The sequence below is a fragment of the Suncus etruscus genome, chromosome 10 (genome assembly GCF_024139225.1).
Source record: "Suncus etruscus isolate mSunEtr1 chromosome 10, mSunEtr1.pri.cur, whole genome shotgun sequence".
NCBI lineage: Eukaryota > Metazoa > Chordata > Mammalia > Eulipotyphla > Soricidae > Suncus > Suncus etruscus.
Window position 1 is genome coordinate 89,149,046 of NC_064857.1, and position 22,707 is coordinate 89,171,752.

At 44.4% G+C, this 22,707-nt stretch overlaps 1 protein-coding gene across 1 annotated transcript in view; it reads left to right on the forward strand.

The window, feature by feature from the left end:
* The window catches only part of SORD (sorbitol dehydrogenase), a 47,010-nt gene that overhangs the window by 9,322 nt on the left and 14,981 nt on the right, over positions 1–22,707 (forward strand). The window contains exons 2-4 of the mRNA XM_049782506.1: positions 9,970–10,003; positions 13,835–13,999; positions 15,776–15,935. Of these exons, the coding sequence (XP_049638463.1) occupies positions 9,970–10,003; positions 13,835–13,999; positions 15,776–15,935 (359 nt within the window). The remainder of the gene's footprint in view (positions 1–9,969; positions 10,004–13,834; positions 14,000–15,775; positions 15,936–22,707) is intronic.

A 22,707-nucleotide genomic window follows, 5' to 3' on the forward strand; every position in this document is an offset into this window, starting at 1 on the left:
GTGTCTTCCTCACTGTACTACCACCGTCCAATAATATAATTTTTACTTACTTATTTATTTACTTATTTACTTATTTATTTATTTTGGTTTTGGGGTCACAGCCAACAGCGCTCAGGGGTTATTCCTGGCTCTGTGCTCATAAATCGCTCCTGACAGACTCAGGGGACCATGTGGGATGCCGGGATTCAAACCACCTTTGGTCCTGGGTCGGCTGCTTGCAAGGCAAATTGCCCTACTGCTGTGCTTTCTCTCAGGGCCCCCTCTAAACAATATTTTTTTTAACAAAAGATAATTATATATCTGTAAAACAACACATTCCATATGCACATAACTGTTAAGATTTGGGTGGGAAGAAGGGATTGTATAAGGGTCATTAACTGCTGATTGAACAGCAAATCTTTTCCTCAGTTTTGCTACCAACTGAGAAAGCAACCTGCATCCATGTGATCCCAGTAACAGGCCCTGATAAGCTTTATTTTTATTTATTGGGGGGGGGGGGGTCCTTCGATGCTGCTCCGTTGTTTGCACAGGGAGGGATCATATGAAATACAATGCTGGGATCAATGGGTCTGCCACATTGCCTTACCAGCTGTATTATCTCCCACTGTGCTGTCTCTAAGGCCCCTCCTGATAAGTTTTTAAAGAACATCTGCATTAAACTGAAGATAACTGTGGTAGGTAGGCAATCTTATCATTCAATTCCTGAACTATTCTTGCTTGGTGCCCTTGTGACTGGAAATAAAATCTGAAATACAATGCATTAGGTACTTGTTTTTCACTCCCCACACCCACACCCACTTTACTTTTCTTTTCTTTTCTTTTCTTTTCTTTTCTTTTCTTTTCTTTTCTTTTCTTTTCTTTTCTTTTCTTTCTTCTTTTCTTTTCTTTTCTTTTCTTTTCTTTCTTTCTTTCTCTCTCTCTCTCTCTTCTCTTTCTTTCCTCTTTCTTTCTTTCTTTCTTTCTTTCTTTCTTTATTTCTTTCTTTCTTTCTTTCTTTCTTTCTTTCTTTCTTTCTTTCTTTCTTCTTTTCTTTCTTTCTTTCTTTCTTTCTTTCTTTCTTTCTTCTTTCCTTTCTTTCTTCTTCTTATCTCTCCTACCCTCGCCCTCCCCTCCCTCCCTCCCTCCCTCCCTCCCTCCCCTCCCTCCCTCCTCCTCCTTCCTTCCTTCCTTCCTTCCTTCCTTCTCTTTCTTTCTTTCTTTCTTCTCTTCTTCTTTCTTTCTTCTTTTCTTTCTCTTTCTTTCTTTCTTTCTTCTTCTTCTCTTTCTTTCTTTCTTTCTTCTTTTCTTTCTTTTTTTTCTTTCTTTCTTTCATTCATTCTTTCTTCCTTCCTTCCTTCCTTCCTTCCTTCCTTCCTTCCTTCCTTCCTTCCTTCCTTCCTCCTTCCTTCCTTCCTTCCTTCCTTCCTTCCTTCCTTCCTTCCTTCCTTCCTTCCCTCCCTCCCTCCCTCCCTCCCTCCCTCCCTCCCTCCCTCCCTTCCTTTTTTTTTTTTTGGCCTTTCCTAGCAATGTTCAGTCACTCTGGTGGGCCCAGGACCATATGGGATGCTGGGGACTGAACTTGGGTTGGCCGTGTGCAAGGCAAGCACCCTACCCAGTGTACTATGGCTCTAGTCCCTATGTACTTGCCTTGAACAGAGCTGACCCAGATTAATCCCTGACACTGAGTATAGTCCACTAAGCACTACATGAGTGAACTTTGAGCAGTGTCAGGAGTAAGCCTTGAGCACAGCCAAGTATATCTCCCAAATCCACCCACCCCCAAATCTAAAACTCCTTCATAAAAAAAAAATCGAGATTATAGCAGATTGCTCAAAGAAATACCCCTTTTTTCCCATTCAACAATAAACTAGAACTTCCCAAGTAAAATAATATATAAATAAAAATTTCACAGTAAAACAAACTGAAATGAGATAAATAGGAAATAACTCCAGGAAATGTTTTTCTTTGTGCCAATTGGTTTGTAAGGGGATTGCTTTTGTCTGCAAAGTGTCCAAAAGCACAAAACTAACATTATCTCATAAAAGCAACCAATGGGGCCAGAGAGATAGCACAGCGGTAGGGCATTTGCTTTGCAAGCAGCCTACCCAGGACCAGCGTTGGCTTGAATCCCAGTATCCCATATAGTTCCCTGTGTCTGCCAGGAGTGATTTCTGAGCAGAGAGCCAGGAGTAACCCCTGAGCGCCACTGGGTGTGGCCCAAAAACCAAAATTGCACAATAGTTTTTACCACTCAGTTTTAACTCTGCACACTAAAACATGATAAAAGCCGTTCTGTTTTGAGGGAGAAACTAGAATTATGAATATGGGGAAAATTTTTCTTATAAAATGTATGACAAGATAATTAAGCAGGAGGAGAAATTTTATATATATACATATATATGTAAACAATTTGGCATCTTCTTTTAGAGTGTTGTATTTTTTGTTTGTTTTGGGGCCACATCTGGCAGAGCTTTTGGAAACACATGGGATGCCAAGGTTCAGTTTCAGGTCAGCCCCATGTAAGGCAAGTGCCCTATTTACTGTACTGTCTGTTTTTCTAGTTCCTGTTGTTGATTTTTAAGCCTAGTGTGATCATTAAAGCTGAACATTTTCTCAAAGCCATATTTACACTAAGAACATTAATGGGAAAAAATATATGTTCTAAATCTGTGATGATTCAACTGAACTATTTTACTTATTTTTAATTTTGGTGTTTGGAGGACCACATCTGATGGTGTCAGGAGCTTTCCTCTTTGTCTGTTTGAAGGTCAATTCTGATAATGTTCAGAGCACCATGATGTGCTTGGAGTCAAACTAGGGCCTCCTCACATGTAAAATCTCCCTGTGGAGCTATCTTTCAGGTCCCTTACTGAATAGCAGAAAACTCTAAAGGTTTAATTACATATCCCTGAGCACAAAAAGCACATGCTCTGTTGCAGTAGTCCTGGGTTTGATCCCCAAAGTCTGCCTCTATACACCATTGAAAAATACTTTAATATTAGGGCCGGAGAGATAGCACAGCGGCGTTTGCCTTGCAAGCAGCCGATCCAGGACCAAAGGTGGTTGGTTCGAATCCCCGTGTCCCATATGGTCCCCCATGCCTGCCAGGAGCTATTTCTGAGCAGACAGCCAGGAGTAAGCCCTGAGCACTGCCGGGTGTGGCCCCAAAACAAAAACAAAACAAAACAAAACAGAAAAATACTTTAATATGTGCCTGTATTGGCTTATGTATTTATTTTATTTCTTTTTTCATGTATTATTTCATTTGTACATTCTTGTTTTGATTTGTTTTGGGTCACACCCAGTGGTGCTCAGGGCTTACTACTGGCTCTGAGCTCAGAAATCACTCTTGGTGGTACTGGGGTTACCACATTGAGTACTAGAGATTGAATCCAGATCGGCCACATGCAAGTCAAGTGTCCTAACTGCTGTACTATTACTTTGGCCTGTTTTGTACTTTTTTTTTGGGGGGGGGTCACACCTGACAGCACTCAGGGGTTATTCCTGGATCTATGCTCAGATATCGCCCCTGCAGGCATTCAAACCACCGTCCTTCTACATGAAAGGCAAGTGCCTTACCTTCATGCTATCTCTCCGGTCCCTGTTTTGTACATTTTAATTCATTTACCTACCTACTCAGTCTATCATAGCTGATCAACAGTCCTTTAGTCATACTGTGGGGATTCAATTATAGATGCCAGGGAAGATCAAAGGGAAGAAAAGTTTTGCTTGAGGAAGACAGGCTGTGACAGTAGTTTTTGTTTGTTTGTTTGTTTTTGGGTTTTGGTCAAAGAAGGAAGAAAAGTTTATATTGGGGGCTGGAGACATAGCATGGAGGTAAGGTGTTTGCCTTGAGTCCAGAAGGACAGTTTTTCAAATCCTGGCATCCCATATAGTCCCCTGTGCCTACCAGGGGCGATTTCTGAGCATAGAGCCAGGAGTAACCCCTGAGAATTGCTGGGTGTGATCCAAAAATCAAAGAGAGAGAGAGAGAGAGAGACAGAGACAGAGACAGAGACAGAGACAGAGACAGAGAGACAGAGAGAGAGACAGAGAGACAGAGAGACAGACAGAGACAGAGAGAGAAGAGAGAGAAAGAAAGAGAAAGAAAGAAAGAAAGAAAGAAAGAAAGAAAGAAAGAAAGAAAGAAAGAAAGAAAGAAAGAAAGAAAGAAAGAAAGAAAGAAAGAAAGAAAGAAGAAAAGAAAAGTTTATTTTTGGGGAGTGAGCTTCTAGACACAACTAAACAGCCTCTAGAGTGCTCCCCTCCCCAGGAGTTTTTCCCAGCAGAGCTGATGACTCAATCTAAGAATAGTGTTGCTTGGGCCTTGTGGTGCCAGAGACTAACCTGGCTATCCTGACTACACAGAGTCTCCAGGCCACATCTGGAGGTGCTTAGGAATCCATATAGGGCCAGGAATCAAATCCACATTGCCTAGCCTCTGTTCTATCTCTCGACCAAGGGAAAAAAAATTCCTAGCTGCCTGTCTTGCCATGCTGCCAGCTGCAGCCCTCCACACTATTCACAACACCGATAGGCTAGAACAGAGCATCTTTCGTTCGTTTTTGTTTTGGGGCCACACCTGGTGACACTCAGGGGTTACTCCTGGCTATGCGCTCAGAAATCGCTCCTGGCTTGGGGGACCATATAGGAAGCCGGTTTGTCTTAGATTAGCTTGTGCAAAGCAAATGCCCTACCACTTGCGTCACCACTCTAGCTTCAACAAAGCATCTTACGACTAAAGGATAATGGAGGGAATTCAGATTTTGCTCTTAGCCTGCAAGCAATCAGGAGAGAAAACTGAGGCAGAAGGGAAGCAAAACTAAGTCTTTCTGTTCTGTGCTCCTTCCCTTGGAAGGGAAGTCAGCACACACGTTGCCATATGCTTTGAAACAGTAGACTAAAAATTTGGGGCTGAGGCTGGCCACCTTCTCAGGTTTATATACTATCCCTTATGCTAAGGCAGTGACAGTCTCCAGATTCTTTCCCACAGCCGAGAGTTATAAACCTTTGCTGCAGTTCAAATGCAACTTTCTTCCAAACTCCAGTCATTGAAGAAGCTGTCAAGTTCTCTTCATATTGACATGAAAACTAGGGAAATAGTTCTTCCCCAATCACATTTTTTTTTTTTTTTTTGGTTTTTGGGCCACACCCAGCAGTGCTCAGGGGTTACTCCTGGCTGTCTGCTCAGAAATAGCTCCTGGCAGGCACGGGAGACCATATGGGACACCGGGATTTGAACCAACCACCTTTGGTCCTGGATAGGCTGCTTGCAAGGCAAACACCGCTGTGCTATCTCTCCGGGCCCCCCAATCACATTTTTAAAACGTCACTCTCTTCAAAAGAAAAGGCCAAGGTCATCCAGCGCTGACTCAACCACACTGGAAGCTAATTATAGAGAAGCGGGACCTTTGATTTTCTCTTTTGTCATCAGAACTTAGTGTCTGTTGGTGCTCTTTCATGATTGTGTTCATGCTACACAGAGAAAATTGAGGACACAAACAGGTTATGTAACTGCCACATTGCTCAGTGGATGGAGGCAAATGTGGTTGGCACATGGGCAGGTGAGACCTGAGCCCAAGTTCTTTACATCTCAACACTGAGTGTGTCCAAGGAGGGCAAATGTATCTTCTTATGTTGAGACCTTGCTGTCACTTGAGGAAGATGTGCCTTGGGCCCTCTGATGTACCCAGGAAAGGCAAGGAAAGGGGACTATGAGGACTTATGGATTGGAGTAGTTTGAGAAAATATTTTAAATGGACCATTCCATTTAGAATTTAGGATATGTGAGATTCAAGAGGAACTTGAGTGCAATTTGGGGACTACTTAGTTTGCTTAAAGTAGTTAGATACGAGGGCTGAATTTTGTTTTGTTTTTGTTTTTATTTCTTAAAAAGGAGATCATGGCCAGATAAGTTTGGGAACTTGTGATTTAAATAATGAATTTTTTTTTTTTTAAGTTGGGAGGTCAGAAGGACCTAAGTACTTTAGAAGAAAGTTGTGTAACACAGGCTTTTCTGACCAAAGGCTGGCATAAGCACAGGGGAGAAACAGTAACTTCTCTTATCTCCATACAAATGTAACTCACAGAGATATAAAAAAAAATTGTTTTCAGGAAACAGGATTATAAATTCTGCATGAGATTATCCTTGGGTCTGAAGAAAGGGACTGAGGAGATAAAGAGTGCTCCTTCAAGATCTCCAAGGGACTACGAGACTTGTAGAGTTGTGAAACAGTCTAAATGAAAGACTATCACTACTGAAACCAGAGCTAGAAAAGGAGGTTAAAAGTGAGCAGGGTGTAACCAATGTCATATCAAGGACACACAAGTGAAAGCAGCTTTATTGGTCACTGATCTGTCAGAGCTTTCTAAAGTACTATGAACTCTGCCAGTCTAAGGATAATGACAAACCTGAGGGCTGAGCTTAGTGTGGTCTTGTGCTCAGGTGGCATGTTTCCTGCAGAGATGTGGAGGCAGGAGCCCAAGAGTTCTGTAAGGAAAGTCAGCCAGAAAGATCAGAAAGATCGTAAGACGACTAGGGAGGTCAGGCTCTTGTCTTTTGCCCGCAGCTCATCTTTTGATCTCCAGAACCCCATATGGCTCCCCAAGCATACTAGAGATTATTCCTGAGCACAGAGCTAGGAATAGCCCCTGAACATTGCTGGGTGTGGCCCCAATACCACTTCTTCCCACCCACCCCTCAAAATAAGAACAAGAAAAGAAGATTGGTTTCTAGGGAGAGCTTCTTACATTCTTCAGAATGTGGCTGGAAGTGTGGCTCATTTGTCTTGAATTTATGAGGCACTGGGTTCAGTCCCAGTACTTCTTGCCCCACCCCCCGCCCTCCAGAGAACACTCCCCAATCACTACCGCAAGGAAGTGTCACAATCAAAGAATGAAATAAAAGCAAGCTGTGGCTACCCTCTAGTGTCTGGAAGAATCATTGCAGTTTTGTTCACAAGGTCAGGCCAGAATTTGCCAAGTTTGTTATTTCCAACAAATATTTATATTTATAGAGGTAATCTCTAGTGGCCTACTTAATAGATCTAATCTAAGTAGATCTAACAAAAGTTTTGAGCTTGAGTATTACTGCCTCTTTATCCCCCTGGAATGAAGTGTTGAGGTTTGGCCTGGTTGGAGGAGGTAAGTGGGCTGTGGAATTCGCCATGCCTGGAAAGTTGCCTTTAAGCATTTGCAGGGAGCACAGGGAACTATTCCAGGCTTGAAACAAAGGCCTTAGTCTTTATTTTCCGTTTAACTTTCAGTTTAAAATCTCACCCCATATAGAAAGACATTTTAAAAATAAAATAACATTTTACCCCGTGTACAGCCAGAGATAGCCAAAGGGGATACAAGAGGCCCAGGTTTGATCTCTGGAAATGCATAGTCCCTCACATCTTTAAATGTGATCAAAAAACCAAAATATTACACCCAGTATAACAGAAACATCTTTACACAATAGTCCCTGATGTTGGATGTGAGGTTAATAATGTCGCTTAGAGGAGATTTTGGTGACTCTTACCTTAAGTTGCCTGCTTCTAGGTGGATTCTCCCTTTCTTCTTCCTCTTTTTCTTCCTTTCCTTTCTTCTCACACCAACCACCATTTAAATTACTAAGAGATGAAAAATTCCCTGAAGTAGTTTCCCCATGTAAGTCTGCTTTGGATTCAACTCCATTTACCTTAGCACTGTCTTAGATCTCTGACTCCTCAGAAATGGAATTCTTGGGAACATAGAATAATCTCAGGTACAACCTAGGGTCACGGTAAGGATGATAGGAAATGTTGTATGAAAATCAGTTAGGTGGGACCTGAAAAGTTGGTCAGTGTCATCTATCCAGTCCAATTACCACCTGAAAACTGGAAGTCAATCACCCGATACTGGAGTTAAAGTTTGCATCAGCAGAACAAAGGAAATGACGGAACCACAGACCTTTTGTGGGGAACTGTATTGGGTGCTAATTAACAGGTAGGAAGGGGCCAGAGCGGTGGCGCAGTGGTAGGGTGTTTGCCCTGCACGCGGCTGACCCAGGATGAACCTGGGTTCCATCCCCGGTGTCCCATATGGTCCCCCAAGCCAAGAGCGATTTCTGAGCGCATAGCCAAGAGTAACCTCTGAGCATCACTGGGTGTGGCCCAAAAACAAAAAAACAAGTAGGAACTCTGGTTCTCCTTGCTCCTATGTCCTTTCCTCCTTTCCCAGGATGCAGAACTCTGGACTCATTTGCAGGTACTCAAAGCAAGGTCTTTTGGTATGTTTATGATGTTACTTGAACATTCAGGTGCCACCCACAAAAGCATCTAAGGGACACTTCATGGAGCTGACATGTTTAAGCAGTGCCTCCTCTAGAAGTACTGCCTGGCAGTTCTTATATTCATATCTCCTGATTGATAGCTTTTTGCACTATCCCCAACGAGGGAAAATAAAAGGCTTAGCCTACCTTGAGGATATGCTAGGGGATGTGGTGGGAGCAGGTTTAGGAATAAGGCATAGCCGGATGCAGCCCTGATTTATCTTCTCTTATGGTCTGACTTTGACAACATTATTTAACTTCATACATACAGACACACACACACACACACGCTGGTGCCTAGCCAGTGCTATGAGCAGCTAACAGCACACACACACACACACACACACACACACACACACACACACACACGCACGCATGAGCGCTAGTGCTATGAGCAGCTTACAGTCCTTCTCCCTGTGCTTAACTGCCTTCAAAGAATAAAAACAACAAACACTTGGATTTGGCTCTCCAGTGTTTTTGCTCATTGTCACCAGGAATTCCTAAACATTTGGCAATGGCAGAAAAAAAAAAAGCTTAATAGACTCTAAGCAGCTGTAGCAGCAACAAAATTGTGCTTAGAACCTCAGAGAGTGTTCACAGAAGCCTCAGGCCCCAACAAAGATTTGCAAAGGCAGCACCACTCTTTCTGCAGCCAGTTCAGTGAGGAAAAGCCTCAGGCACAGCTGCCAGAAGCACTCTCCTGCTTTCCCTGCACACATTTGCCAAACCAAACAAATCTAAGAATGTTTTTCTTGGACAGAAGGATCTGATAGAAAAGGCACATACTAGGTGGATTCTCCCTTTCTTCCTCCTTTCCTTCCTTTTCTTCTCACAGCCACCACCATTTAAATTACTAAGAGATGAAAAATTCTTCAGAGTAGTTTCCTCCTGTCCTGCCATGTCCCCATGACTTGGATACAACTTTTAGATTCTATCTGGTGTGCTTGCAGTACCCTATTTTTTTTTTAGCCTTGGTCACATTGCAGTGGAGGTTGTGGTGCAACTGGCAGTTAGAGCCAGCGTGCTCATGTGCCCCCCTGACTTCAGTCACTGTGTGGTCTGGCCCTGAGTTAACTCTAAAGAGAAATATTTGAATGAAATGAAATGTTCATTTTAATTTCTTTTATTTTTATGGCTTTTGTGCTACATCTGGCAGGTTTCAGCACACCATTCTTCTTTCTCATGGTTCTTGGGAGATCATGTGTGCTGTCTGGGATCCAACCAGGGCCAGTTTCATGCAAGACAAATCCCTTTTTATTTTGTTTTGTTTTGGGGCCACATCTAGTGGTGCTCAAGAGTTATTCCTGGTTCTATACTCAAAATTCATTCCTGATGGGAGAGATAGCATACAGGTAGGGCATTTGCCTTGCATGCAGAAGGATGGTGGTTCAAATCCCAGCATTCCATATGGTTCCCTGAGCCTGCCAGGAGTGATTTCTGAGCATAGAGCCAAGAATAACCCGAGTGCTGCCAGATGTGACCCAAAAACTTAAAAAAAAAAAATTCCTGATGTGCTTTGGGGACTATCTGAAATGCCAGGGATTGAACCTGGTCAGATGGCCATCCATGTGCAAGGCAAATATCCCACCTGTATATTGTCTCTCCAACGCCCACTTTCATTTTAAATAATGAAAAAATTTGAGGGTAAAATTGTTATTTATGCTAAAAGGATTTTTTTTCTGTTTTATTTCCTTCAGGAGAACTATCCTATCCCTGAACCAGGTCAAAATGGTAAGTCCTTGGGAAACATGATTTGTATTTATTATATTCTGGTGTTTACCCTGTGTGTGCTTTGCTGTTTCTCCTTTGTTATCCTGCTAATTAATATCTTCTCCACTAAAACCTACTTTGTCTTCAATTTATGGCTCAAAGGTAGATTTGTTCTTCTTCTGTCCTCATGACAAATTTTGGTTATCCTATCAATTTGCTATGGGGTTGTCTAATGCCAACCTTTGCAAAAAAGTAAGTCCTCACAATTTAGTTTTCAGGAGACAAGTTCTCAACGAGAGGAGCTGTCCAGGAAGCTTTTGGCTGGTGGATCTGGGAGGGCTTGCTGGTATCTCACCATTGCCCTGACAGTCTGATGCAGAAAATGGATGAGGACACTGTGGCAGGGTTCCCGCTACCTTTGCTCCATTCCTTCTAGATTCTCACTGTACTTAGGAGCTCTCTAGGCTGAGCAGATACCCATGTTTCCTGGATGGGGTCAAGCTGACAGATCTCTGGACAGATTTCAATCTCTCCCATCTCCATTTCTCATTTGCAATACTCTGGAATCTGTGTTACTAGACTGGTCATATCAGGTCATGCTCAGAGGCTAGTTCTAGCTCTGCATTTGGGAATCTCTCCCTGCAGTGTTCTAGATACCGTGTGTTGCTGAAGATCAAACCCAGGCCTCCCATCCATAAGCAAAGCACATGTTCAGACAGTTGAGCTCTCTCCAGCTCCTAATCTGCAAGATCTTGAAGTGAAGGTCTTCAAGTGAAGACCTTGAAGCAAGGGGCAGAGCAGCTGCACCAGCAAATCTCACCTTCAGTCACTCAAGTCTTCCTTCTGATGTCTTCCCCACTTTGGCTCCCATCACCGAAACTTCTGTGTGAATAGATTGAAGACAGTTTTCCTGCAGGTTCAAAGTTCAATTGGGTTATTGACTTAGCAAAGTGATGTATATTTAGGGCTTAAGCATTTTCACCACGATATCAAGCTAGAAAACTGAGGGAGGTACCCCAGAGTGACGCTAAAATCGGTGTTGATTGCAGAGGCGGTCACTTTGTGGCCATCCTGAACTCTTGACATTGTCTTTTTGCCACATGATTCTGCCCCCCCCTTTTCCAATCTTGCTCTCCTTGAACTCAAAAGGGGACCCCCCCAAGGTACATGACTTGCAAGTTGGGTTTTATCTCATTACAAATTGGTAACTTCAGGAGAGGAATTGTTGAGCTAAATTTCCTAACTCAAATTCTATCTTTGATCCCAGAATTTGCTTGTACTCTGTACCCCAAAGCCAAGGACGAATCAGGTCCCCCACTTAATGGGTTGCCTATGTTTTGTGGCAAAGGTCACCAGTCAGACAGCTGAACACATAGCAGAGCTTTGGGTCTCTGTCTTTCTAAGACAGAGTTTTTTCTCAGGGAGATAGCTGTGTCATGGTCATTTTGGACTAATGTGGCCAGTAATCCTTTAGTAATTTTTTTTTAGTAAAAGAGCTCGCCAACTTTATTATTTTAAATTTGGAAAGTTGACAACAAAAATACCATCAAATCTCACTTTATCCTAGCCTGAAGGGGAAATATCAGTGGAAATCTTTGGATGGTTTAGAAAGCAATACTTTCAAAGAAGACAATAGCAGGGAGAACATAGCCTGAGAACACAGCCCCAGAATCATCCAGTTTCCTAAATAAGTAGACAAGAATCAGACATATCCATACCACAATTTTTTTCTCTTCTTTTATCTCTTTAGTTTTTATTTTTTGTTGGTTAGTTTGTTTTTGGGCTACACCTGGCAGCACTCAAATTACTCCTGGCTCTGCTCTCAGAAATCACTCCTGGCAGGCTGGGGGAACATATGGGATGCTGGGAATTGAACCTGGGTTGGTCCCGGGTTAGCTGCGTTAGTTTGCAAGGCAAACATCCTACTGTACCACTGTACTATCACCCTAACCTCTCTATCTCTTTAGTTTGAGAACCCAGGCTGAACTTGGGGCTTACTCCTGATTCTGAATTCAGGGATCACTCTTGGCAGTGTTCAGGAGATCATATGTGGTTCCAGGGATGAACTGGGTTGACCACAAGGCAAAGCAAGCACCTTAACCTCTATATTATTTCTTCAATCCTTCTTGTGTACTTAATACATTTGTTTGTTTGTTTTTATTTTGGGGCCATACCCAGCTGTGTTCAGGGGCTACTCCTGCCTATGCTCTCAGGAATTACTCCTGGTGGGCTGGGGGACCAACTAGGAGGCTGGGAATCAAACCTGGATTAGCTGCATACAAGGCAAGCAACCTACTCATTATGCTGTTGCTCTGGCCCCTAAGACAGTTCTTTTTACTAGTCAAATTTTGAGTTTTTGTTTTTAGTATATCAGGGGTCTCCAGAATAGCAGAGAACATTGGACATGTTGTATATCGTTGTGTATCTAAGTATTTGTTACATATGTAATACAGAGAATGGAAGAGATTTATTATTTTGTGCCATACTGGGCTTCAAGCCAGGCCCTCACACATACAAGGCAGGTGTATTAGGGGCTGAAACGTTTCAGTGGATAGGGCACTTGCCTTGCACACAGCCAACCAAGGTTTGGTTCCCAGCATCCATATGATACCCTAAGCACTGCCAAGGGTTGTCCCTGAACACAGAGCCAGGAGTAAGACCTGAGCATCACCCAGTGTGGCCCCAAAACAAAAAGAAATAAATAAGAAATAAATCTGGCTCAGGAAGAGATTTGTTTTAAGGAATTGGCTCATATGCTTGTGGGCTCTAGCCAATATGAACTTTTCTGGTCCTGTCAGAAGACTAGGCATTTCATTAAAAGGTGATGATACTGTCTAGGAGAAGGCCTTCAGTCTTTGAATTTAAGGCCTTCAATTGGTTATAAGAAGCCTTTCCACATTATGGCGTGTAATATACTTTACTCAATTTTTTTTTTGTTTTTTTGGGCCACACCCGTTCGATGCTCAGGGGTTACTCCTGGCTAAATGCTCAGAAATTGCCCCTGGCTTGGGGGGACCCTATGGGTCGAGGGGGGATCGAACTGCGGTCCTTCCTTGGCTAGCGCTTGCTTACCTCTAGCGCCACCTCGCCGGCCCCATTTTACTCAATGTTTTAACTGACCAGTTTTTAATAGACACATGACACTGTGTTCATTTTAAGTATACAATATAATTTGATAATGATCTGTATGTTACAAAATGATCATTTTTTAATACTAGTTAATATGTGTCAACATGAATATCTAGAAAAAAAATTTTCTTTTTAAGAGAACTCTGTGTGTCCCACCCAGTAGTGCTCAGGAGCTATTCTGACTTGTTGCTCAGGACCATATGGTGCCAAAAGTGAACCCAGGCCTTCAGCATGCAAAGCTCTCTCTAACTTTTCTAATTCTCCTCACATTTTATTTCTTTATAAGTAGAAGTTTGTACCTTTGATCCCCATTTCACCGATTCCCCACTCTTTGTATCTTTAGCAATGAATCTCTGCAACTCAACTAAGTCTACACAGTATGTCTCACTTTATCTGTTTAATCATTATGAGCACTCAGATTGTCTCTATAACTTAACTGTCATGAATAATTGCAGTAAAAGTGTTAATAATGCAGTGTTGATCACGTTGAAAAAGCCCTTCATAACGACATCTTATATTTACCAATTTGGCACATGGAAGCTCTGTGGAAGTCTTTTTTATGCTTTGAAAGACTTACCATTGAGATTTAGCTTCTTTTCCTCTGCTCTCAGTTTTACACCTGACCTTTGACACCGCATGCTCTCCTTTGTCCAGGGAATGTGCTGGGGTTCTGTCCCTCACTTATTCTTCTGTCTCTCACTTATCTTCTCCTTTCTCTCACAGAGGTGTTGCTGAAGATGCATTCAGTTGGAATCTGTGGCTCAGATGTCCACTATTGGCAACACGGTCGAATTGGGGATTTTATTGTGAAAAAGCCAATGGTGCTGGGGCATGAAGCTTCAGGAACTGTCGTAAAAGTGGGATCTTCAGTCAAGCACCTAAAACCAGGTCAGCCAATTCCTTCAGCTGAGTGAGTTGTTTCATCACCATGCACAAATGTGTGTGCTTCCTTGGATGCAGGTCCTCTGTTAAACATGGAAGACACTGAAGTGAACAATCTTGGTCACATGTCCCCACCTGCCACGATGACGACAAGCCTAGGAGATAACCCGTGACTTAGTTCCTTCATTACAGGGGTTTTAGGGTACTGGAGGATAATACAAGGTATGGTTGGGGTATTGTCCCCAGACCCAGGCTGTCTGAGGATGGGATAATTAATCCAAAGCCCAGTGGCAAATGGGATCTAAACCAAATAATAGTTCAGGGAAACATTCTTGGTACATGAGCCATAAACTGCCTTGACATGCCAAGAACCAGGCCCTTGGGTGAAGTTTATTTTATAGGATGGCTGGAAAACCTCCAATATTGATTTACTCATTCTCCCAGCAGAAGGAATTCTCAAGTTGTGGCAGATTAGAATATGCCCCAGTTAAGTGAATTAATTCAGGCTGGGTTGGCCTAGTCAGCTGTTGGCTTTAACCATCCTTTGCCTGACCTAGAGCTGACAGTAGATTTGGGAGAGGAGAGGCATGGTTGGCAGGAATGCTGTCCTGGCATAGTTAGAGTTCAAGCCAAGTTACATGGACAGGAATTCAAAGGCTCTGGGAACACTGAGCATTTAAAAATGTTGAGTCAGGGAGCCAGAGAGATAGCACAGTGGTAAAGTGTTTGCCTTCATGCGGCCAACACAGGATGAATCCCGGCATCCCATACGGTTCCCCGAGCCTGCCAGGAGTGATTTTTAAGCGCAGAGCGAGGAGTAACCCCTGAGCACTGCCTGTGTGACCCAAAAACAAAAACAAACAAAAAAAAAATGTTGAGTCTGGGGGCTGGAGCTGTGGCGCAAGTGGTAAAGCATCTGCCTTGCCGAGTGATTTCTGAGCACATAGCCAGGAGTAGCCCCTGAGAGTCACTGAGTGTGGCCCAAAACCAAAAAATAAAAAATGTTGAGTAAGGTCCTTCACTCTTCACCATACAAGTAAGCAAGCCCTGAGAGTTGGCAGGTGAATCAAGGTGGAAAGCACATGGTTTCTAGCAGCTACTGATAGGTCTGACCTGTGGGATGAGGTCTTGAAATATGCATGGCAAGGAGTAGATTTCTTTTCTTCTTGGGGGTGTGTGTATATGTGCTCAGGAGTCACTGCTGGCTCTGTGCTCAGAAATCAATTCTGGTAGGCTCAGGGATGCTGGGGATCAAACCTGGGGTGGTCCTGGGTTGGCCACATGCAAGTCAAATGCCATGCCCACTGTGCTATCGCTCTAGCCCCTAGATTTCCGATTTTATTTTTTCTTGGGTTTTGGGCCACACCCAGTGATGCTCAGGGGATACTCCTGGCTATGTGCTCAGAAATCACTCCTGGTGGGCTGAAGAGATAGCATGGAGGTAGGACATTTGCCTTGTATGCAGGACTGTGGTTCCAATCCCGGCATCCCATATGGTCCCCCGAGCCTGCCAGAAGTGATTTCTGAGCGTAGAGCCAGGAGTAACCCCTGAGCGCAGCCAAATGTGACCCCCCCCCCAAAAGAAAAGAAAGAAATCGCTCCTGGCTTGGGGAACTATATGGGATGCCAGGGATTGAACTGAGGGACATCCTAGGTCAGCTGCAAGCAGCCCTACCGCTGCGCTACAGATCCGGTCTCTAGCCCCTTTTCATTTAAGTGATAACAGGATAACAGTTGTTTAGTCAGCATCTCTAATAAGTCCTCATGTTGTGTTTTCTCCAGGCGATCGAGTTGCCATTGAGCCTGGTGCTCCCCGAGAAACAGACGAATTCTGCAAGATAGGCCGGTACAATCTGTCACCCTCCATCTTCTTCTGTGCCACACCACCTGATGATGGGAACCTCTGCCGCTTCTACAAGCACAATGCAGACTTCTGCTACAAGTTAGTGCTCTTCCTGCAGTGGGGTGCCTGAGCCTCCTCCCCTAGCTGTTTGGTTTTCTTCTCCTTTCCTGTGGTGATTGTGTTATTCTTTCCAGTCACTACTAATTCCAGATGTGAGACATGCCCCTGGCAGTTTTGGTGGCAAGGAGGGAGGGGAGCTACAGGGTTGGACTGACTCACAGCAATGTGTGGTTTCCCACCCAGGCACGCACGCGCGTGCGTGCGTGCGTGCGTGTGTGTGTGTGTGTGTGTGTGTGTGTGTGTGTGTGTGTGTGTGTGTTTGCTTTTGGGGGCCACACCCAGTTGTATTTAGGGCTTATTCTGGCTCTGTGCTTAGGAATCACTTCTGATGGGAATCAGGGGCCCATATGAAATACTTGGATCAAACCTGGCTCTATGTTGTGCAAGGCAATTTTCCTACTAGCCCCAGCCCTGAGTGGCGATTTACTGAGCAAGAATGGGATAGGGCCTGGAGGGATCACAGGGAACAGTTGAATCTGTCTTTGCAGATTCTGAGCATTTCAGGAAATGACTGTCTGCCTCTGCTCCATTTTCTTCTATTTCTTTTCTCAGTGGATCATATCCAGTTGTGCTCAGGGTCTCTCCTGGTGGTGCTCAGGGAACCATGTGTGGTGGTAGGGGATTGAATCATGGACAGCTGCCTCCAAGACATATGCCTTAACTGCTATCCAAGCTTTCCAGCCCATCTGCTTTCTTTTCATTTTCTAAAGAGTGAGGCACAGCTGACAAGCACTTTACTTGCCTCATCTTTTTTTTGTTTGTTTGTTTGTTTTGGTTTTCTGTTTTGTTTGTTTTCGGGCCATACCCATGACACTCAGGGATTACTCCAGGCTATGCGCTCAGAAATCACTCCCGGCTTGAGGGGGGGGAACCATATGACACAACGGGGATTGAGCTGAGGTCCGTCCTGTGTCAGCCACGTGCAAGGCAAACGCCCTACCGCTGTGCTGTCACTTCAATCCCATCATTTGCCTCATCTTATTTAATCCTCGAAAGGAGAAGAGGGAGAGAGGATGGAGACTATAGTTGTGTGTGAGGGTCACCAGGTAGGAGGAGCAAACTAGCACAGAGCAGGATCAAGGGTCAAAGCTGGGGTTGATCTGACTGTCCCACTCCTGCTGTGCTCATTACCCTGCCTCAACACACAGAATAAAGTGTTGGGGTGAGAAGCTGAGGTCCTGGCCAGCAGAGCTCCAGGCTACTCTCACCTGACTGGGTGGCATTTTTCTGCCTTCCCACCTAGCTTGTGAGGGGATACTGTGGGCTGTACTGGGGTTTGTGCCATGAGACCAGGTGCACCCACAGGGATAGTCTGATGAAACTGAGTTTCAAGTGCACCCCTGAAGTCTGGAGAAGTGTCACAGGCCAGAGACTTCATCCATGCATGGCAAATTAGCACTTGAACATGCTCTGGAACCAACAGGAGAGCCCTATTTTTCTTTTTCTTTTTTGGGGGGAGGGGAACATCCAGGAGGCTCAGGAATTACTCCTGGCTCTACATTCAGAAATTTCTCCTGGGAGGCTGGGGGGGACCATATGGGATGCCAGGGAATGAACCCAGGTAGGTCCCAAGTCAGCCGCATGCAAGGCAAATGCCCTATCATCATCTGTGCTATCACTTGGGCCTCCAACCTTTTTTTGAAAGCCTTCTTTTTTGCAAGAGCTTCCTGATGCAGCCCATCCATCATGGGCCTATCAAGCTTGCGTCATGCTCCCTGGTAGATGGAGGAGTGTAGTGGTAAAGCTGAGGAGTGACACCTGATCCCAGATTGCAGCAGCATGACCTATGCCAAGTCACCTGAACTTGCTGCTTGCCCATAAAGCAGAGATCATTCTAGTAGTGATGTGAAGGAATGCAAGGGATTCTAGATTCCTAAGGAAAGCTGTCTCTGGTTCTCCATGTGAGACACATGTGTGTCACACAGAGTTACACCAAGCCTATGCAATTGTCAGTCCTACATTTGATGTTAGGTAGAACAAAGGTAGATGTTTGGAGTGATTTTGTAGAAATGGGAGGGGAGGGATGCTCTGTCAATGGCAGTGGGAGGACAGGAGGAGGTTCCAGGGGACATGTGCCCCATTCTTTCTCTCTTACCAGGAAATGCCCCCCTTGTCCTTAACCTGCTTAGGACTCAGCTTCTCTTTGTGAGCCTTCCCATGTTCCCATCCCCACAGGTAAGTATGTCCTTATCTGCTGTTTTCTCTCTTCCTGCTTCCCTCTTGCTTCTTGAGCATCCTTTGCTTTTTTTTTTTTTTTTTTTTTTTTGTGCCTGTTTCTGAACCCTGTTGTGAAAGCCACCAAGTTGCCTCATCATTCTGGCATTTATTTATTTATTTATTTATTTATTTATTTATTTATTTATTTATTTATGTTTTGTGGCTACACCCAGTGGCACTCAAGGGTTACTCTGGCTCTACATGCAGAAATCGCTCCTGGCAGACTTAGGGGGCATATGAGATGCTGGGAATCAAACCCAGGGCTGTTCTAGGTTGGCAAACGAAAAGCAAATGAAAGGCAAACGAAACGCCCTGCCACTGTGCTATCTCTCTGGTGCCCTCATTCTGGTATTTATGAAGGCAAGAAAGGTTAGATTCTTAGGTTAGAAAGGTTAGAAAGGCAAAGAAACTTCCAGTCCCATCATCCCCAGGATCCTAGGGTAAATCTGGGGAAACAAGACTTGATACCCTTGGGTGTGGGCCGCAGGAATCCTTGTTTGAGGCACTGGGCATAATCTAGGCTAAATTTTCAGGCATTGAGGCAACCCCTGATAGCCAGTAGGAGCTCATGGTTTCTGGACAAACAGCTGTCTGCAACTGGGAGTGCCCATCAACTGTGGGGGCGGCTAGTCTGTGTGTGAATATGGCTGGGGTATGGTCCTCGAGAGAGTAAAAGTTTTTATTATTTCATTTCAAATCCCCCCCTACATGGAGGTGATGCAGTAAAGATGGGAAAGAAGCAGAAAAGAGGGGAGAAGGAACAAGCTGCTGGGGGGCAGCCAAAACCAACCTCAAGCAACCTTACACTTTGGAATTTGCTATTTGAAGGGTGTGTCTCAGACAGTGAGAGAAAGAGCTTGGGAAGGCTCATGGTTGGACTGCTGCCTCTATTTCTTTTGTTATTATTTTTTGGGGGGTGGGGCGGTAGGAGTCACACCTATGTACTCAGACTTATTTCTGTCTGTACTTAGGCATCAATTTTGGTGGGACTCAGGAGTCCATATTGTGGTGCTAGAGATCAAACTGGAGTTTGCATGTGCATGGCAATGCCTTATCCTCTCTCCTCTCTCTATGACCTTTCATTTTTTCTTTTATTTATTTATTTATTTATTTATTTTTGAGGGGGGTCACACTCAGGGGTTACTTCTGGCTCTGTGCTCAGAAATCACTCCTGGCTGGCTCAGGGGACCATATGAGATGCTGGAATTTGAACCACCATCTGTTTTGGGTCAGCTGCGTGCAAGGCAAATCCACTACTGCTGTGGTATCTCTCTGGCCCCCTCCTTTATTCATTTAAAGAAAATGTATGACATGGGGCCGGAGAGATTGCACAGTGGTAAGGCGTTTGCCTTAGATGCAGAAGGACGGTGTTTCAAATCCTGGCATCCTATATGGTCCCCTGAACCTGCCAGGAGCGATTTCTGAGCATAGAGCCAGGAGTAACCCCGGAGCACTGCTGGGTGTGACCCAAAAACAAAAAGAAAGAAGGAAGGAAGGAAGGAAGGAAGGAAGGAAGGAAGGAAGGAAGGAAGGAAGGAAGGAAGGAAGGAAGGAAGGAAGGAAGGAAGGAAGGAAGGAGGGAGGGAGGGAGGGAGGAGAGGGAGGAAGGAAAGAAGGAGAAAGAAAGAGAGAGAAAGAGAGAAAGAAAGAAAGAAAGAAAAAGAAAGAAAGAAAGAAAGAAAGAAAAAGAAAGAAAATGTATGACATAGTTGATATAGTTGATCATGATACATTTGTTTCCAGATAAGTGAAAGCAAAGTTATTGAAAAAATTAAAAGATAAATAATAAAATGGAAGAGAAAAGAAAGACAGGAGGGAAAGAAAGAAAGAAAGAAAGAATAAAGAAAGAAGGGAAGGGAGAAGGGAAGGAAAGAAAAGAAAGGACAGAAGAAAGAAGAAAGGAATAAAGAAAGAAAAAAGAAAGGGAGGAAGTAAGAAGAAAAAGAAAAAGTAGAGTAGCAAGCACATTTGTGAAAATTATTGTATCTCCAATGAACTCATTAATACAATGGCAGAAAGGTTAGTAAGCTCTTGTTAGCTGTTCATTCTGTTAAATTGGTATGTTCCTAATTAGTGTGTTCTGGACAACAAATGAAGTTGTCCAGAAATTCAAAGTGCTATTACTGATACTGTGACTTTTAGAGGCATGTTCTCAATTGCCAGGCCTCCTGGAAGAAGGAAGATACAATGGGAGAGTGCCCACAGTTGCTCCAAAAAGCCCTGGTGATATTAGTTCAAAATCTGGGGGCCGGAGAGATAGCATGGAGGTAAGGCGTTTGCCTTTCATGCAGGAGGTCATCGGTTCGAATCCCAGCGTCCCATATGGTCCCCCGTGCCTGCCAGGAGCAATTTCTGAGCCTGGAGCCAGGAATAACCCCTGAGCACTGCCGGGTGTGACCCAAAAACCACAAAAAAAAAAAAAAAAAAATCTGGCATACCTGAAGTTTGGTCAGATTGGTGTCCCTGAAGGGAATCGTAGAGGGTCTGTAGTGAGGCAGGGCCATCAGGAAAATGGTGATTCTGGGTGATGGAGGCAGTAAACATGGCCTTGAAAGGGCAGGGGCTTGGCTCACCTCTCCTCCCGAGATGGCCCTTTTTTTGCTGCATGGACTGGTGTAGCCATAATCTTTCATGGCTCCATTTACAACTCATTTGAGAAAATAGTTGAGTCTATGGAACTGGCCCAGTTCAAACATGGCCCATGTTTGTGCTCATTTTGAGTCTACATATGGAAGTCTGGAGTGGGTGGGTGGGGGGTACACTGAAAGTGAGGAATTCATAGAAACAAGATATTAACTCCAGATCTACTGTGTCAAGGAGCAGTTGACATGAGTCAGGAGACTTGGATGCCAGACTTGCTTTGCCCTTCACCAGTCCTGTCATCTTGGTCAAGGTTCTTAGTATCCAGCAGCATTCAAGTTTCCTCTTCTGTAAAATTCAAGCAAAAATAAAGCCCGTCCTTCCTCCCTGGCAAGGTCACAGTAAGGATTAAATTGAGATAATGGACGAGAAAGCTCTCTAATCTGTAAAGCCTCATGCAAATATGTGTGATCTCATGGGAGAGGTGTTCTGAGGGCAATGATGCCCACAGTGGCGAAGGTGACACAGCATTTCCTCAGTCTGGGGAGACAGGGCCTGTCTCCCCCTCATCAGTTCCAGCACAACAGGCATCTACACTACCATCTGATATGGTTCTTCTGGAATGTGTCCTAAGGGGGCAGCGGATTGCAATGCCAGCTTCTAAGCCGGCTTTTGGCCCTGCTGCTACTAGTTTGCTAAAGGGTAAGGAAAAAGGCTCTAAAGATTAGCAGTTGAGATGCTGGGGGGAGATTAAGCAACTCTCTGTTATGTGAACTTTCCTTGCCTCCTTTCTTTTTCCTTTATTGTTGGTTTGATGAGGGGAGCTGCACACTTAGTTATAGTGCTCTCAGCAGGTCACAAACAGCAGTTCTGTGAGGGGCATGTTTACTTGTTGAACAGACCTGGGGATCAAGCTTGGTCTCTACCATTTCTGTGAACTTTTTATGTGGCAGAGGGGAGGGAGAGTGCACTTGGGTTACTCTTGACTCTGTGTTTGGGGGTCATTCTTTGAAGTACCAGAGAATGAATTCCTCATTCCTTGAGGTAACAGGGGATCAGGTGATACCAGAGAATGAACCTAGGCCTCCTTCCATGCAAAGTATGTGTTCCAGCCTGCTAAGATAACAGCATTCCAACCCCATAGTGTGCCTATATATATTAATGGCAACCACACTATTTTTTTTGGGGGGGGCACTCCCATTTTAATGCTCAGGGGTTACTCCTGGCTAAGCGCTCAGAAATTGCCCCTGGCTTGGGGGAACCATATGGGATGCTGGGGGTTCGAACCGGGGTCCTTCCTTGGCTAGCGCTTGCAAGGCAGACACCTTACCTCTAGCGCCACCTCGCTGGCCCTGGCAACCACACTATTAATAAAAATAAAACCTTGTCTGTTCCCATCTATTGACATGACTCTTCTAAAGAAATCATTTCGAGCAAGACACTGAGGCAAGAGTTCTGGAATAGGACACATCTTGTTTCCTAATGAAACCTTTTATGTTCCTCACTTGCTATACACTTTGGAGAACAGCCACTTAATCCTCCAGCCAGATTATTTATTTCATTAAATAAATGGAGGGTGAGGGGCTAGAGAGATAGCACAGTGGTAGGGCATTTGCCTTGAAGCAGCCGATCTAGGATGGATGATGGTTCAAATCCCGGCATCCTCTATGGTCCCCCGAGCCTGCCAAAAGTGATTCCTGAGCACAGAGCTAGGAGTAGCCCCTGAGCACCATCAGATGTGACCCCTCCCCCAAATAAATGGGGGTGGTGGTAGCTGGAGAGATAGTACAGGGAGTAAGGTACTTGGCTGGCCTCAGTTCAATTACTGGCACCATGTAAGTTCTCATGAACACTGTCAGGAGTGACCCCTAAGCATCACTGGGTGTGCCCCCCCCCAATAAAAAAGCCCAAAAGTCAGGGTGGAGAGTTACTCCTAGCTTAGAGTTTGGGAAAA